The following is a 17,646-nucleotide window of genomic DNA, read 5'->3' as shown; positions in this document are numbered from 1 at the left end:
TGTTTTACCTTCTGTCACTGATTATCAACCATACACAGATTAACCACTACTCACCCTGTAATTACTTCCTAACCCTAATTTCTCCCTACCCTCTGACCATACCTATAAAATGTGTTCTTTCTAAATGTTCTGGGTCGATTTACCTCCACAGGCTCATGCTCTGTGTTTGTCAGAATACCAATAAACACCATCTACCGCAAACTAGCAAGGACTAAGAGTAAAATTTCTTCAACTCAGGCCTTCCTGGAGACCCGGCGCTGCATCGAGGGGCGAGTCCGACTGGAGAGGGAGAACCACCGACAGGTCAGGGGCGTTTCCAGGTGTCCTTAATATTAGGAACCCCTCTAATCACCACCTCTAACCTGTCCACACCTGGATCCTCAGGAGCGCCTGGTGATGTCCATCCTTCCTCGCTTCCTGGTTCTGGAGATGATCGCTGACATGGCCATCATGGATGACTACCTGCTGCCACAGCAGATCCAGAAGATCTACATCCACCACTACAAGGACGTCAGGTCCACAACTTTAACCCTAACTAGCCTTAATGCACCCCTAACTAACCCACCCCTATCTAACCCGAATCCACCTCTAACTAACCCGAATCCATCTCAAACTAACCCTAATCCACTCCTGACTAACCTTAATCCACCTCTAACAAACCTGAACCCAAACTAAAGACTAGAACCCTGAGGAACATCTTGTGCTAGCTGTAAATTAGCATGTACATGACTGTAAATCACCCAGAATAGAACCCTGAGGAGCCCCTTGTGCTAGCTGTAAATCACCAAATGACCCAGAATAGAACCCTGAGGAACTCCAGCATTAAATGAACTCCTTTTGTCTGTCAGCTGCTAAAGAGTCGAGTCTTTCCAGAACATCCAGACGGGTTTGAAAATGAACTGATGATGATGGAAAGCATGAGACGTTCTCGGACTTGGAGATGGTGGAACTATTAGAATGTTCTGACTCTACTTTGTCTCCACAGCATCCTGTTTGCAGACATCATCGGCTTCACGTCGCTCTCGCTGATTCTGTCAGCACAGGAACTCGTTAAGACTCTGAACGAACTCTTCGGTCGCTTTGACAGGCTGGCTGAGGTCCTCATTTATTTTATATTTATCAGTAGTTTTAATTTTGTGTTGTATGAGCTCCATATATACAGTTTCCTCCATTAGAGGTTCCATTAAAGTGTTTTATCTTCATATATTCAGTAGTAGTTTCGCAGAACTGTGTCCCCAGAAGCTTCCTGTAGGTGTACACGTCTAAATACAGTCTGTGGTTGATATTTCACTTCATGGACTCCATCTAATGAGGCTCCTACTGTCAGGTAGAAGGAAGAAGAGGCTAAATAACATGGTGAACATGAAGGCCTACTATGTGTGCTGAAGAACCTAAGATGAGAAGATGATGGAAGACAGGAGGATGACGTGGTGTTTCTGTCTGTCTTTGTAGGAACATCAGTGTTTGCGCATTAAGATCCTGGGTGACTGTTATTATTGTGTGTCAGGAGTCCCAGAGCCCCAGAGAGGACACGCTCGCTGCTGTGTGGAGATGGGCCTCAGCATGATCAACACCATACGGTAACCTCTATACCTTCTGTGTCACGAACTAGGGAGGGCTGGACCCGAGCAGAGAGCCACACTACCAAGACCAGAGGAGATTTCGAATGATTTATTGCAGGGGATGAATAGTGGCTCGGTGGGGGGAAAACCAGGGTGCAGGAGCGGGGAGCAGCTGGTGTAGTGGGGTTTTTTGGCCAGGAACGGGGGGTCCAGGCAGGAACAGAAGGGGTCCAGGCAGGAACAGAAGGGGTCCAGGCAGGAACGGGGGGTCCAGGCAGGAGGAAATCGGTGATGAATGGGTTGGGGAAAACGGACGAGGGTTCTGGGTGGCTGGATCCCGGACAGCTGGGTCTGAGTGGAGGCAGGAGAAAACAACGTAAGAAGAAAGGCAGGAAGTCAAACAGATTTTGCAAGAGGCTAGAGAGCGAACTGAACTGTGTGGTCTTTGTTCAACAATCTGGCAGGGAGTGGAAGGATGAGCCGGTTCTTATTGCTGGGGTGAGTAATCAGAGTGATGATCGTCAGCTGTCCGGGAGCCGTAGAGGAGGTTGATTGCCTGAGTGGAGTCAGCTGGGAAGCTAGACTCCACTCAGGCACCGAGCTGCAGAGGGAGATACAGGGCAGAGGAGTGGATGGGAGACAGAGAGAGACAGGGGAAGAGGAGCAGACAGGAAACCGAAGAGACAGAGGGAGAGACAGAGACAGAAAGGGGGTATTGGGGAGGTCAGGTGGGAAGGACGGGGGTGAGGAGGGAGCCCTGACATTCTGTTCCTCCATCCAGAGATGTTTTCAAGGTTCCTCCACACTGTCTGAGCTTCACACTAACTCTGGTTTCCATGGAGAACCCCTGAACCAAGTCTGAAGCAGCTGAAGTCTGTTTTTACAGCTGGATGGAGAAAATAGTTCACTGTGTGCGGAGTCATTTTAGGAGCTCTGATTAGGGGAACTATGACTCCTTCTAGACCCCCTGATTAGGGGAACTATGACTCCTTCTAGACCCCCTGATTAGGGGAACTATGACTCCTTCTAGACCCCCTGATTAGTGGAACTATGACTCCTTCTAGACCCCCTGATTAGTGGAACTATGACTCCTTCTAGACCCCCTGATTAGGGGAACTATGACTCCTTCTAGACCCCCTGATTAGTGGAACTATGACTCCTTCTAGACCCCCTGATTAGGGGAACTATGACTCCTTCTAGACCCCCTGATTAGTGGAACTATGACTCCTTCTAGACCTCCTGATTAGTGGAACTATGACTCCTTCTAGACCTCCTGATTCCTGCTGACTCTGTGCTTCACTGGTTTTTAGTTGCTCACTGATCTTCCTGGATCTTTTTCCATCTTTGTCGAGTCTCTCAGTTAGATGTTTCTTTTCCTCTGTTCAGTTCTTCTCCATGTGGAGCCATGATGCAGACATAGATAGACCCAGTCCATAGGTCCAGGACTGAGAACGTTCTGCTGTTCTCAGCTCATTTAGAACCATGTTCATCAGTTAGACTGACTGGAATCACAGCTGGACTTCAGTTCTCTGAGGTTCTACATTGTGTTCTGTATTGTGAGTTTAGCCCCCACAGTGTCTTTGTGTTATTATGATTATGATCATTGTTCTGCAGGTACGTTCGTCGGGAGCTGCAGCAGGAAGTGGACATGCGGATCGGTGTCCACTCGGGTTCGGTCCTTTGTGGTGTTTTGGGTGTTCAGAAGTGGCAGTTTGACATCTGGAGTTGGGATGTGGACGTAGCCAACAGTCTGGAGGCTGCAGGAGTTCCTGGGTCAGAAAGTCTTTGTTTTATCACATTCATCTGAAAGTTGTCAAACTACACAACTTATCCAGAGAAGTAGAGACGTACCAAAGGCAGGACATTTGTGAATAACTTCATGGACTTTCAGGCAGATTCACGTCTCGCAGGCGACTCTGGACTGTCTGGGTGGGATTTACGAGGCGGAGGCGGGGCATGGCCAGGAGAGAAATGAGTTCCTACGGAAACACAACATCGACACCTTCCTGATCCGCCCGGCGCCACGTGAGGAGGCAGAGCCTCCAAAAACGAGACGTCTGAGCTACGAGGAGATGACAACGTGGAGCGCTGAGCTGCCGTTTGGAGACATTCTGGGGATGAACTTTGTAAGGACGCCTGTCATCCTCAGCTCTCTGGTGCCGTTTCTGTGATTCTCACCTTTTCTGCTTTGTCTAAATCAGATTCTCGCCACCTTCACCAACGGCTCCCTGACCCAGCTGCCCAATCAGGTCGCAGCTCAGCGGTCTGGGTCACGGGAGGTCAACAAACGGATTCGTCAGGCCATGGAGGTCCGGAGCAGCGAACGAATGAGGAAGGAGCACATCACCACCTTCACTCAGGTGTTCAAGGACTCTCACATGGAGGGAAAGGTAACCTGATCCCTGTGGGGGCGGGGCTTGTCTCAGGTGTGTCCAGGTGAGTGATGTCTTTCTGTCTCTCAGTACTCCCAGATGAGAGATGAACTCTTCAAGTCCAACATGGTCTGTTCCTTCATCCTGCTGATGCTGCTGATGGCTGTACAGGTGCTCATCCCCTCCCCCAGGTACACCTGTCTGCCCACTCACTGTTCTTCTGTTAACATCTTTAGCTATAATTTCTGTTAGTTCCTGTTGTCATTTACCTGAGAACATCGTCTGCATAGAACCGGATTTTTCCAGCAGGTTCTCAGTCGGATCCTTTCATTTGTCGTGTTTAAACAAAAAAGTTTGAAAGTAAACTAATTATTGTTTGTGTGAAATCATCCGTGGAATCACCTGACAGGCCTTACCTTAGTAACGTTTTATTAAGGTTTTGTTAACGTTCTATTAACATTATCCTTGGATCTTCAGATATCTTCCAATGGCGGCTCAGTTCGTGGTCAGCGGCGGCGTCTACTTCCTGCTGCTGCTGCTGACGCTGGGGAGGAGTTTAAGCATTGCCCCGCCCCCCTGCAGTCGCTCTGCTGCTGGATTCATGAAACTAAAAACGCACGAACGCTGCTGACGCTCACCGCTGTCACCATCAACTTCAGCGTCGCCTCGGCCGACATCGTGAGTTTAACCAAACCATCGTTAGGTTCTAAAGAAGCATCAGGTTTCACAACACTGAGTTCTTCATTCATTCCTTCCTTCCATCCTTCCTTCATCCTTCTTTGCTTCCTTCCCTCATTCTTCCTTCCTTCCTTCGTTCGTTTGTTCCTTCCGTCGTTCCTTCCTTCGTTCCATCCTTCCTTCCTTCCTTTCTTCCATACTTCCTAATATCCTTCCTTCCTTCCTTCCTTCCATCTTTCCATCCTTCCTTCATCCTTCTTTCCTTCCTTTGTTCCATCCTTCCTTCATACTTCCTTCCTTTGTTCGTTCGTTCGTTCCTTCCGTCCTTCCTTCCTTCGTTCCATCTTTCCTTCCTTCCTTCCTTCCTTCTTTCTTTCCTTCCGTCATCCCTTTGTTTCATCCTTCCTTCCGTCTTTCCTTGCTGCCTCCCTTCCATCCTTCCTTCATCCTTCCTTACTTCCTTCCCTCATCCTTCCTTCCTTCATTCCTTCCTTACTTCCTTCCTTCCTGCTTTCCTTCCTTCTTTTCTTATATCCTTCCTTCCATCCATCTTTCCCTCCATCCTTCCTTCCATCCATCTTTCCCTCCATCCTTCCTTCCTTCATTCCATCTTTCTTTCCTTCCTACTATGCTTCCTTCCTGATGTCCTTCCATCCATCCTTCCTTCCTTCCTTCCTTTCTAATATCTTTCGTTCCCTCATCCTTTCTTTCTTCATAATATCCTCCCTTCCATCCTTTCATCCTTCCATCCTTCCTTCCTAATATCCTTCCTTCCCTCTTCCTTCCTAATATCCTTCCTTCCATCCTTCCATCCTTCATTCCATCCTTCCTTCCTAATATCTTTCCTTCCATCCTTCCTTCCTTCCATCTTTCCTTCCTTATATCCTTCTTTCCTTCCTTCCTTCCTCAGCTGTGGTGTGATTCATCAGAGTCGTCCATTAACAGCAGTGACTACCTGTTGTCTCCGCCCACCTCCACCTGGCCTGACATCAACATATGCACCCATCCAGAGGTGAGCCTGAGGCGTGACCTCACTGTGATGTCATGTTAGCCATGTGTGGTGCTAACCATGGCTACCTGTGTGCAGTACATGTTGCTGAGCGGTGTGGTTGCCATGGTGACATGCGCCGTGTTCCTGCGGCTGAGTTGCGTGTTGCAGCTGGCCGTCCTGCTGCTGGCCGCCGCCCACTACACCTACGTCATCGAGACGCACAGGTACAGCCAGGTGTTGTTGAGCCACACTGCTACTTACCAAAGGGGCAGCATGGCTCAGTGGGTAGAGTGGCCGTCTTGCAACAGGAAGGTTGCCGGTTCGATCCTCGGCCCGTTGTGCTCATGTTGAGGTGTTCCTGAGCAAGACACCTAATCCCTAATTGCTCCTGATGGGTCGTGGTTAGCGCCTTGCATGGCAGCTTCCGCCATCAGTGTATGAATGTGTGTGTGAATGGGTGAATGTGACGTATCATGTAAAGCGCTTTGGGTACCTTACAGGTATACTAAAAGCACTATATAAATACGGACCATTTACCATTTACTTTCTGTTGGTCTGTGTGTCTCTCACCTGTTGTTGTTCTTGTCCTCAGGTCCCACCAGCTGTGCAGGAAAGGAGTCTGTGTGGTTCTCATGGTGATGTTTGTGGTGGCCGTCCTCTACAACGGATGGAAGGTTCATTCTGTTTTCTTTCTTTTTGTGGTTGTTTTGTGTGTCTTTGTGGTTGTTGTGTGTCTTTGTGGTTGTTGTGTGTCTCTTCGTAGTTGTTTTGTGTCCCTTTGTGGCAGTTTTGTGTGTCTTTATCTCTGTCTCAGTCCTTCTTCTTCGGTGGTAGCTGGAGGGAACTGCCCGCTTGGACTTTCTGTGGCGTCTCCAGGCGAGGAAGGAAGTGGAGGACATGAAGGAGCAGCGAGAACACAACGAGTGTCTGCTGCTCAACATCCTGCCGGCTCACGTCGCAAAACACTTCCTGGAGAGAGACCGCAACAACGAGGTATGACACTCACCTGTCCAGGTGTGTTACACTACGTCACCTGTCCACAGGTGTGTTACACTACGTCACCTGTCCACAGGTGTGTTACACTACATCATCTGTTTACAGGTGTGTTACACTACATCATCTGTTTACAGGTGTGTTACACTACAACACCTGTCCACAGGTGTGTTACACTACATCACCTGTTTACAGGTGTGTTACACTACAACACCTGTCCACAGGTGTGTTACACTACATCATCTGTTTACAGGTGTGTTACACTACGTCACCTGTCCACAGGTGTGTTACACTACGTCACCTGTCCACAGGTGTGTTACACTACATCATCTGTTTACAGGTGTGTTACACTACAACACCTGTCCACAGGTGTGTTACACTACATCACCTGTTTACAGGTGTGTTACACTACAACACCTGTCCACAGGTGTGTTACACTACATCACCTGTCTACTCAGTGCTACTAAAATGGTATAAAGGGCATAAACACAACTGTGTGTGTTGTGTGTCTCTTTTCTGTTGCGTGTCTGTTGTGTGTGTGTGTGTGTGTTGTGTGTCAGGAGTTGTATTCCCAGACCTATGAGCGGGTCGGAGTTCTCTTTGCGTCTCTTCCTGGGTTCTCTGAGTTTTACGAGCAGAAAGAACTCGTCCATCAACACGTGGAATGTCTGCGCCTCCTCAACCTGATCATCACCAACTTTGATGAGGTCACCACACACACACACACATACACACACACACACACACACACACACCTGTAACCTGTAGAACATCTGTAACACCTGTCGAACATCTGTAGAACACCTGTAACCTGTAAAACACCTGTAACCTGTAGAACACCTGTAACCTGATGTTTTTTTTTAAATCTTTTTTTGTATCTGTGTGATGTTTTTGTGTCTTTGTTTTGTGTCTGTGTGATGTTTTTGTGTCTTTGTTTTGTGAGTCTGTGTGATGTTTTTGTGTCTTTGTTTTGTGTATCTGTGTCATGTTTTTGTGTCTTTGTATTGTGTATCTGTGTCATGTTTTTTTAATCTTTTTTGTGTGTCTGTGTGATGTTTTTGTGTCTTTGTGATGTTTTTGTATCTTTGTGTTGATGTTTTTGTGTTGTTTTGTGTATCTGTGTGATGTTTTTGAATCTTTGTTTTGTGTGTCTGTGTGATGTTTGTGTGTCTTTGTTTGTGTATCTGTGTGATGTTTTTGTGTCTTTGTTTTGTGTGTCTGTGTGATGTTTTTGTGTCTTTGTTTTGTGTGTCTGTGTGATGTTTTTGTGTCTTTGTTTTGTGTGTCTGTGTGATGTTTTTGTTTTGTGTATCTGTGTGATGTTTTTGTGTCTTTGTTTTGTGTGTCTGTGTGATGTTTTTGTGTCTTTGTTTTGTGTGTCTGTGTGATGTTTTTGTGTCTTTGTTTTGTGTGTCTGTGTCATGTTTTTGTATCTTTGTTTTGTGTATCTGTGTGATGTTTTTGTGTCTTTGTTTTGTGTGTCTGTGTGATGTTTTTGTTTTGTGTATCTGTGTGATGTTTTTGTGTCTTTGTTTTGTGTGTCTGTGTGATGTTTTTGTATCTTTGTTTTGTGTATCTGTGTGATGTTTTTGTGTCTTTGTTTTGTGTGTCTGTGTGATGTTTTGTGTCTTTGTTTTGTGTGTCTGTGTGATGTTTTTGTGTCTTTGTTTTGTGTATCTGTGTGATTTTTAAAAAATCTTTTTTGTGTGTCTGTGTGATGTTTTTGAATCTTTGTTTTGTGTGTCTGTGTGATGTTTTTGTGTCTTTGTTTTGTGTGTCTGTGTGATGTTTTTGTGTCTTTGTTTTGTGTATCTGTGTGATGTTTGTGTGTCTTTGTTTTGTGTGTCTGTGTGATGTTTTTGTGTCTTTGTTTTGTGTGTCTGTGTGATGTTTGTGTGTCTTTGTTTTGTGTGTCTGTGTGATGTTTTTGTGTCTTTGTTTTGTGTGTCTGTGTGATGTTTTTGTATCTTTGTTTTGTGTGTCTGTGTGATGTTTTTGTGTCTTTGTTTTGTGTATCTGTGTGTGATTTTTTTGTCTTTGTTTTGTGTGTCTGTGTGATGTTTTTGTTTTGTGTATCTGTGTGATGTTTTTGTATCTTTGTTTTGTGTGTCTGTGTGATGTTTTTGTATCTTTGTTTTGTGTATCTGTGTGATGTTTTTGTGTCTTTGTTTTGTGTGTCTGTGTGATTTTTTTTAATCTTTTTTTGTGTATCTGTGTGATGTTTTTGTGTCTTTGTTTTGTGTGTCTGTGTGATGTTTTTGTATCTTTGTTTTGTGTATCTGTGTGATGTTTTTGTGTCTTTGTTTTGTGTGTCTGTGTGATGTTTTTGTATCTTTGTTTTGTGTGTCTGTGTGATGTTTTTGTTTTGTGTATCTGTGTGATGTTTTTGTATCTTTGTTTTGTGTGTCTGTGTGATTTTTTTAAATCTTTTTTTGTGTATCTGTGTGATGTTTTTGTGTCTTTGTTTTGTGTGTCTGTGTGATTTTTTTAAATCTTTTTTTGTGTATCTGTGTGATGTTTTTGTGTCTTTGTTTTGTGTGTCTGTGTGATGTTTTTGTATCTTTGTTTTGTGTATCTGTGTGATGTTTTTGTGTCTTTGTTTTGTGTGTCTGTGTGATGTTTTTGTATCTTTGTTTTGTGTGTCTGTGTGATGTTTTTGTGTCTTTGTTTTGTGTGTCTGTGTGATGTTTTTGTATCTTTGTTTTGTGTGTCTGTGTGATGTTTTTGTGTCTTTGTTTTGTGTATCTGCGTGATGTTTTGTGTCTTTGTTTTGTGTATCTGTGTGATGTTTTTGTGTCTTTGTTTTGTGTGTCTGTGTCATGTTTTTGTGTCTTTGTTTTGTGTATCTGCGTGATGTTTTTGTGTCTTTGTTTTGTGTATCTGCGTGATGTTTTTGTGTCTTTGTTTTGTGTGTCTGTGTCATGTTTTTGTGTCTTTGTTTTGTGTATCTGCGTGATGTTTTTGTGTCTTTGTTTTGTGTATCTGTGTGATGTTTTTGTGTCTTTGTTTGTGTATCTGTGTGATTTTTAAAAAATCTTTTTTGTGTGTCTGTGTGATGTTTTTGAATCTTTGTTTTGTGTGTCTGTGTCATGTTTTTGTGTCTTTGTTTTGTGTATCTGTGTGATGTTTTGTGTCTTTGCTTTGTGTGTCTGTGTGCAGCTGCTGGACGAGTGTTTCTTCCAGGAGGTGGAGAAGATTAAAACCATCGGCAGCTCCTACATGGCAGCTTCTGGTCTGTCACCTGACCCACAGGTGAGTCATGTGACTGACGCTGTGAGCTGATTGGTCCATAGGTCACCAGATGTGACGCTGTGTGTGTGTTTGTGTGTCTGTGTGCAGGAGTGTGAGGACAGCTGGCATCACCTCAGTGAGTTGGTTCTGTTCGCTCTGGCCATGATGGAAACGCTGAAACACATCAACACACACACAGGAAGTGACTTCCAGCTGAGAGTGGGTACGACAACACACACACACACACACACACACACACACACACACACACACACACACACACACACACACACACACACACACACACACACACACACACACACACCTGTGTGATGTCATGGCTCCATCTTTACCTGTGTGACGTCATGGACAGGTATCGCCCATGGGGCCGTCATTGCAGGTGTGATTGGAGCCACTAAACCTCAGTACGACATCTGGGGAACCACAGTCAACATGGCCTCTAGGATGGAGAGTACCGGGGTCAGCGGCAAGATACAGGTAGCACACCTGTCTGTCTACCTGTCTGTCTGAACACCTGTCTGTCTGAACACCTGTCTGTCTACCTGTCTGTCTGAACACCTGTCTGTCTACCTGTCTGTCTGAACACCTGCCTCTCTCTCTACCTGTCTGTCTGTCTTAAGGTTCCAGAGTCCACCAGCTGCATTCTGGTAGAACGAGGTTTTCTGCGACAGTTCAGAGGGAAGATTTACATCAAAGGCATCAGCGAACGTCACGGAGAGGTAAGTGAGAAAGGTAAACATCAGACAGGTAAACATCAGACAGGTAAACAGGTAAACATCAGACAGGTAAACAGGTAAACATCAGACAGGTAAACATCAGACAGGTAAACATCAGACAGGTAAACAGGTAAACATCAGACAGGTAAACATCAGACATCGTCTGAACAGCTAACCTATAGACACAGGAGGTTCTAACAGGTTCTGTTGTGGCTCTTTCAGGTACACACGTTCTTCGTGTCCAGTCAGGAGGAACGTTCCAGCTTCGTGGAGCGTGGTGGTGGCCGGGGCTTCAGCCTCAACAGGAACACTCTGGGAGCCGTGGTCTACAGCCTGGTCCAGGCCAGGAAGAGGGAGAAGCTGAGGGAGGAGAACGGAGGGTTCCACCTGGTGGAGGCCCAGTAGAATGGAGGGTTCCACCTGGTGGAGGCCCAGTAGAACACATGGTCTGGATAAGGACGTTGCCATAGAGACGGAACTCAGTCGTTCTACTAGTGAAACAACCACAGAACAGGTTCTGTATATGATGGAACCAGAACATGAAGAAGTTCTCCAAGGAACCCAGAATATTTAAACATTTTGTTAATCAGTTTTCAGGCATTCGAAGCTCAGATTTGGTGAATGTTCCCGAAGGAACCAAACATCTTAGATGAAACATTGAAGGACCGTTGGAAACATGAAGATGTGATCAGGAGAGCCTGTGGTTCTGGAGTTTTTAAAGATCGTCTTCTGATGTCTCCTGGTGGAACCTGGTTGTGACTCATTTTGTTCTTTTGGAGCTCCCATGATGCTTTGCAGGATCCAGTCTTTAGATGAGCAGAAACTGAAGGACAGATTCTCTCTGGAGACCTGAACATTTGTTCTGCTGGACCTGATGGTTCCTCTGACCGAGTCGTGACTCTTGAGGACTAAACAGATTCGAGGCGTAAAAGTGAAGAAGTTCTGCTTTTAATTTGAAGCTCAAACCGAGGAAACGACATTTTCAGAGACGCTGCAGAAGGTTCTGATGGACTCACTGGATTTCTGGATTCAGATGTTTTTCTCATGAGGATCGTCTGGACGAATGAAGAGACAAAAAGAACTTCAAGCTGAAGAAAACGTGTTTAAGAGGATTTGACTTTTTCAACCATCAGGTCATCTGAAGCTGGAACAACAAACTGTGACCAGTAGGTGGAGCTGTTTCTGGAATAGAACTCCTGGTAAACTGGACCAGCAGACATTTTTAGATCGGTAATTTTTAAACTTTATTTGATTTAAAATCTGTTTTCTACTGACTGAATTCTGGAACCATAAACGTAGAAAAATCAGCCTTCAGAAGGAGAAACTCAATAAAAACCAGGAAAGAGATGGAGTTCATCTGGTTGGTTAATATCATCCATTATCCATCCATCCATCCATCATCCATTCATCATCTATCCATTCAGCCATTCATCATCCAACCATTATCCATCCATCATCCATCCATCCATCCATCCATCCATCCATCCATCATCCATCCATCCATCCATTATCCATCTATTCATCATCTATCATCCATCCATCATCTATCATCCATCCATCATCCATCAATCGTCCATCCATCATCCAGGGGCGGCATGCCTCAGTGGGTAGAGTGGCCGTCTTGTAACTGGAAGGTTGCCGGTTCGATCCTCGGCCCGTCATACTCATGTCGAGGTGTCCTTGAGCAAGACACCTAACCCCTAATTACTCCTGGTGGGTCGTGGTTAGTGCCTTGCATGGCAGCTTCCGCCATCAGTGTGTGAATGTGTGTGTGAATGGGTGAATGTGACATATCATGTAAAGCGATTTGGATAAAAGCGCTATATAAATACAACCATTTACCATTATCCATCCATCAATCATCCATCCATTGTCTATCATCCATCCTTCCATCATCCATCCATCAATCATCCATCCATCCATCATCAATCATCCATCCATCATCCATCCATCATCAATCATCCATCCATCATCCATCCATCCATCATCATCTCGTCTGTTTCAAAGGTTTTCAGGTCAGTGGTCAGTCTAGCGTCTTTCGTCTTCTAGCTAAAGTCCACCCCTCTGTAAGAAGGACTTACCTAGAATCAGTTCTCCATGCTTTATTCTGTGGTGTTGGATTATTGTAACTCCCTGTACATCGACATTGACCAATCAGAACTCAACATCTGCTGTTGTCCAGAATGCAGCAGCTCATCTCCTAATCTGAGAACATAACGCCGCTGCTCTCCTCACTCCATCAGCTTCTGGTTCAGGAGGGATTTTAAAATTCTTTTATTTGTTTTTAAGTCTCTGAATGGACTCAGAACATTTATTTGACCTTGTTAAAGTGCTTCAACCCTCCAAAACCCTGAGGTTAGCTGACCTGATGGTCAATTCCTCCATTCCTCATGAGAACCAGAGGAGATCCCATCGATCCTCTCTGTGGGTCTGAGAACAGCCTCTCCATTTTAAACTCATCTTCAGACCCACTAGTTCCTCCTTAACCTCTGGCTGAGTCCTTCTAACGGACCTTCATCTGGTTTAATGTTTCTTATTGTTGATGATTCATTTTACTGTAGAGCACCTGGACAGGTAACGACCTATCACATGTTCACCTGTACAGGTAACAGTCTGTCCCAGGGCTATACATAGAGACAAACAATCACACCTACAGACAGTTTAGAATCACCAGTTATCCTCAGCATGTTTGTGGACTGTGGGAGGAACCTGGAAAAAAGCCACACATGTACAGGAGACATGAAGGCTGAATCCCAAACCGCCCCCTACACACTATCCCTACACACTATCCCTACACACTATCCCTACACACTATCCCTACACACTATCCCTACACACTATCCCTACACACTACCCCTCCGTTTGCGCGTTCCCGCGGAGGGTCCTCCATATTAAGGGCCGTCCCAAACCGCGTAGTGCGGAGGGGGAGTGGACTGTTCAGCCCTTAAATAGCGAGTCTGCATCGATGCTCACTCTGGACAACTTTTTCAGGAAGTGCAACGTTGAAATGGAGGAGGAAACAAACATATTGATGTGAGTTCCACATGCGTCCTTTATTTCTCCCACGCCTTTTCACACTGACAGAACATCACAAAAAGAGTGGTGTAAAAAGATAAATCAAAAGAAACAAATCTTCTTCTCTGCTGACCTTTGATTTAATTGTGCACCCCCTGACACCTTAAAATTTGAACACAACTGACAGAATTCATTCATTCATTTGTTGGATTGAAATGCCAGATAATAGGATTGGAAAACATGTGAGTGAAAAAAAAGTGGGACGCTTTCGTCTTCTGGAAGCAGCAGCGATCCTTGTTAGTTGCAACCTGTGCCACAGCGCTACAGCCATGACAGTAGGCGTCTTTGTGTTACCATGGCGATGACGTCTTCCGTTTTCCGGTGAGGCGACAGGGCGTCCCATTCCTGACGATCGTATTTATACCCTCCCCCTTCAATAATCAACCCGGTCTCACGGGGATTCGTGAAACTGTCACGTAAGTTTTAGTTTCGGTTTCGTGCGCACCAACACGATTTCGTCACGTTTTTCGTGCCGCTCACCACGAAATGTTTTTCGCTGTGGTAATCACATCTGAAAGTGGTTTATACCGGCGGATTCATGACGATCTAAGCTGTCCATCGGCGTATACTGCTTGTGTGATTGCGTTTGCGGCCGCCGGCCGCCGGACATTCTTGAAATTCCTATGCAAATTGGTAAGTGTACCACCGGCTTATGGTTAGGTTATGGTTAGGTTATGGTTAGGTTATGGTTATGGTTATGTTTAGGGACGATGTCATGCAAAATATAGCGTTGGATTCGCCACGGTTTTACATTAAAAATATAATATACACATTCTTTTGAAATACGTTCTGAGTGGCACGAAAAGTCCGCCGTTTAAAATACATTGGTGCGCATTTCGTGGTGAGCGGCACGAAAAACATGACGAAATCGTGTTGGTGCGCACGAAACCGAAACTAAAACTTACGTGACAGTTTCACGAATCCTCGTGAGATCGGGCTGCAATAATAGGTGCCCTCCACAGCTGCGAGTGTGACTTCTTTTGGAGTGACACTCGGTAGTGGAGGGGGAGTGTGTAGGGGGGGTTTGGGACATAGACTGTATATAAAGATGGACGTAGCATCTGGCTCCAGAATTGAAGCAAACCCGGAAGTGTCAAAAACTTGCAATATCCCGCCGTCCGCTAGGGTTGGCTCCAAAAAGCTTTTTCTCCATAGACCCCAATTCATTTTTGGAAAAAATAAAATTTGATAGACTGATGTTCTACAGCTCAGGATTTTTTCCCCATTAGTTTTCATGGTCAAAATGAGAGATCAGGTGGCCGATCTTAAAATAAATCAATACTGAATTTTAAATAAATCATTAAAGTTGGCAGAGCCAGGGGCGTGGCTATACTTGATGGACAGCAACAGAAGCCTCTGCGGTAAAATGTGGGCGGGATAAGAGAGTCCTCAGCCAATCCTGCCCCTAGTTGCTCTCCGGTCCAGTCTGTTTGATGACGCTTTTTACGTCACTGGCTCCAAATAATCCAAAACGGCGACCAGGAAGTAGCAAAATCCGGGCTTCATTTTCTCGCCGTTGAAACCAACGGGTGACGTCACGGTTAGTTTATGCCTGATTTGGGATTCAGCCTGAGACTCCATGCAGGAAGATCCCAGGAGCAGGGACCTTGTAGTTGTAAGGTGTTGGTGCTAACCACCGAGACACTGTGCAGCCCTCAGACAGGAAGTACCCCTTCAAAATGAAATACATTCAACATTATTGCAGACAGCATTTAACTCCTTCAAAAATAAAACTCAGTCAGATCATTGTGCTGAAAAACAGTAAATCTATAAGTCTGTTTTTACTGTAAAATTTTAAATATATAAGTCTGTATATTTAGATAATACAATTTATCTTTTAATATATATGGTTTACATATATATATATATATATATATATATATATTAATGTATTAGTTCTTTTATGATATATTTTCTGCTTATTAATGTATGATGTCATTATGAGAAATGTTTTATAATGTCTGTTAAACCTGGAGTCCCTCTATGTGCATCTCTCTCTCTCTCTCTCTCTCTCTCTCTCTCTCTATGTATATATATATATATATATATATATATATATATATATATATATCACCATCCAAATAATCAGAATCAGGTGTTCCAATCACTTCCATGGCCACAGGTGTATAAAATCAATCACCTGGGCATGCAGACTGCTTTTACAAACATTAGTGAAAGAATGAGTCGCTCTCAGGAGCTCAGTGAATTCCAGCATGGAACTGTGATAGGATGCCACCTGTGCAACAAATCCAGTCGTGACATTTCCTCTCTCCTAAATATTCCACAGTCAGCTGTCAGCTGTATTATAAGAAAGTGGAAGTGTGTGGGAACGACAGCAGCTCAGCCACCAAGTGGTCGGCCACGTAAACTGATGGAGCGGGTCAGAGGATGCTGAGGCGCATAGTGCCAAGAGGTGGACAACCTTCTGCAGAGTCAGTGGCTACAGACCTTCAAACTTCATGTGGCCTTCAGATTAGCTCAAGAACAGCTTCAGCAGAGAGCTTCATGGAATGGGTTTCCATGGCCGAGCAGCTGCATCCAAGCCGTACATCACCAAGTGCAATGCAAAGCCTGGGATGCAGTGATGTAAAGCAGCCGCCACTGGACTCTAGAGCAGTGGAGACGCCTTCTCTGGAGTGACCAATCACGCTTCTCCATCTGCCAATCTGATGGACCAGTCTGGGTTTGGCGGTTGCCAGGAGAACCATACTTGTTGGACTGCATTGTGCCAAGTGTAAAGTTTGGTGGAGGGGGGATCATGGTGTGGGCTTGTTCTTCAGGAGCTGGGCTTGGCCCCTTCGTTCCAGTGAAAGGAAATCTGAATGCTTCAGCAGACCAAGACATTTTGATCAATTCCATGCTCCCAACTTTGTGGGAACAGTTTGGAGCTGGCCCCTTCCTCTTCCAACATGACTGTGCACCAGAGCACAAAGCAAGGTCCATAAAGACATGGATGACAGAGTCTGCTGTGGATGAACTGGACCGGCCTGCACAGAGTCCTGACCTCAGCCCGATAGAACACCTTTGGGATGAATTAGAGCAGAGACTGAGAGCCAGGCCTTCTGGTCCAACATCAGTGTGTGACCTCACAAATGAGCTTCTGGAAGAACGGTCAGAAATTCCCATAAACACACTCCTAACCTTGTGGACAGCCTTCCCAGAAGAGTTGAAGCTGTTCTAGCTGTAAAGGGTGGACCAACATCATATTGAACCCTATGGATTAGGAATGGGATATCACTTATATTAATATGTGAGTCAAGGAAGGTGAGCCAATACTTTTGGCAATATAGTGTGTGTATCTATCTATCTTTATGTATGTATGTATATATATATATGTTGTTGTTAGTCCTTCACAGGCGAAGAAGACCTTGACTTCTTCATGATACATGAGGGGTGGCATGTGTGCGGAGATGGCTAATTAAGTCAATCCTTGCACAGAGAAGTCTGTTGCAGTGGGGGCAAGGGATAAGCGGGGCTGACTATCTTGTCTGCGCTGCCGTCTCTGCACTATGCTAATGATGCATCTCTGCTCAGCGTCAGACACACCAGTGTTTACAGTGGATCACCAGACAGAGCGTTCCTCAGCGTTCTCCTCCAAGGTAGCAAGAGGAACAAACTGGGTCATAAGAGTGTAAGGGGGGAATGAATGAAGTCATGACTTGCGCATGAATCAGATTTCAGTGAGGGAGAGTTGCGTGGGATTGTCAGCCTCATGCTCTTGTCCCAGTCCATCTGGATCCGGTGGCATGACATAGTCTAGATGTCCTGCTAGTGTGTATATATATATATATATAAATCATCCTTTAGATGTTAACTGTTGTTTACGCTGCAACTGTAAAATCTTTTTTCCCACCATATTTCCTGTTTTCTTTCTTCCATCCTGAATTTCTTCCTCAAAGTGAACAGAAAGCAGCAGAAATCCAGAATATTCTGCTGGAGTTTGGTTCCACCACGGTCCTCCGGTTCTAACTGATGTTCTGCTGATCACATGACTTTGAGGAGATAAA

At 45.0% G+C, this 17,646-nt stretch overlaps 1 protein-coding gene across 1 annotated transcript in view; it reads left to right on the top strand.

Annotated features, from left to right (window-relative positions):
- Positions 1-11,911, top strand: part of si:ch211-132f19.7 (adenylate cyclase type 8) — a 29,840-nt gene extending 17,929 nt beyond the window's left edge. The window contains 20 exon segments of the mRNA XM_051943191.1: positions 238-303; positions 385-515; positions 986-1,097; positions 1,453-1,580; positions 3,177-3,335; positions 3,454-3,688; positions 3,764-3,952; positions 4,025-4,125; positions 4,412-4,479; positions 4,482-4,612; positions 5,523-5,624; positions 5,700-5,827; positions 6,196-6,277; positions 6,438-6,596; positions 7,157-7,303; positions 9,756-9,848; positions 9,936-10,050; positions 10,201-10,325; positions 10,469-10,567; positions 10,787-11,911. Coding sequence (XP_051799151.1) covers positions 238-303; positions 385-515; positions 986-1,097; positions 1,453-1,580; positions 3,177-3,335; positions 3,454-3,688; positions 3,764-3,952; positions 4,025-4,125; positions 4,412-4,479; positions 4,482-4,612; positions 5,523-5,624; positions 5,700-5,827; positions 6,196-6,277; positions 6,438-6,596; positions 7,157-7,303; positions 9,756-9,848; positions 9,936-10,050; positions 10,201-10,325; positions 10,469-10,567; positions 10,787-10,969 — 2,553 coding nt within the window. The 3' untranslated portion in view covers positions 10,970-11,911.
- Positions 11,912-17,646: the final 5,735 nt, after the last annotated feature.

Source organism: Acanthochromis polyacanthus, chromosome 22 (assembly GCF_021347895.1).
Source record: "Acanthochromis polyacanthus isolate Apoly-LR-REF ecotype Palm Island chromosome 22, KAUST_Apoly_ChrSc, whole genome shotgun sequence".
Taxonomy (NCBI): Eukaryota; Metazoa; Chordata; class Actinopteri; family Pomacentridae; genus Acanthochromis; species Acanthochromis polyacanthus.
The sequence above is the reverse complement of the archived record's forward strand: the minus strand, read 5'-3'. Positions and strand labels throughout refer to the sequence as shown.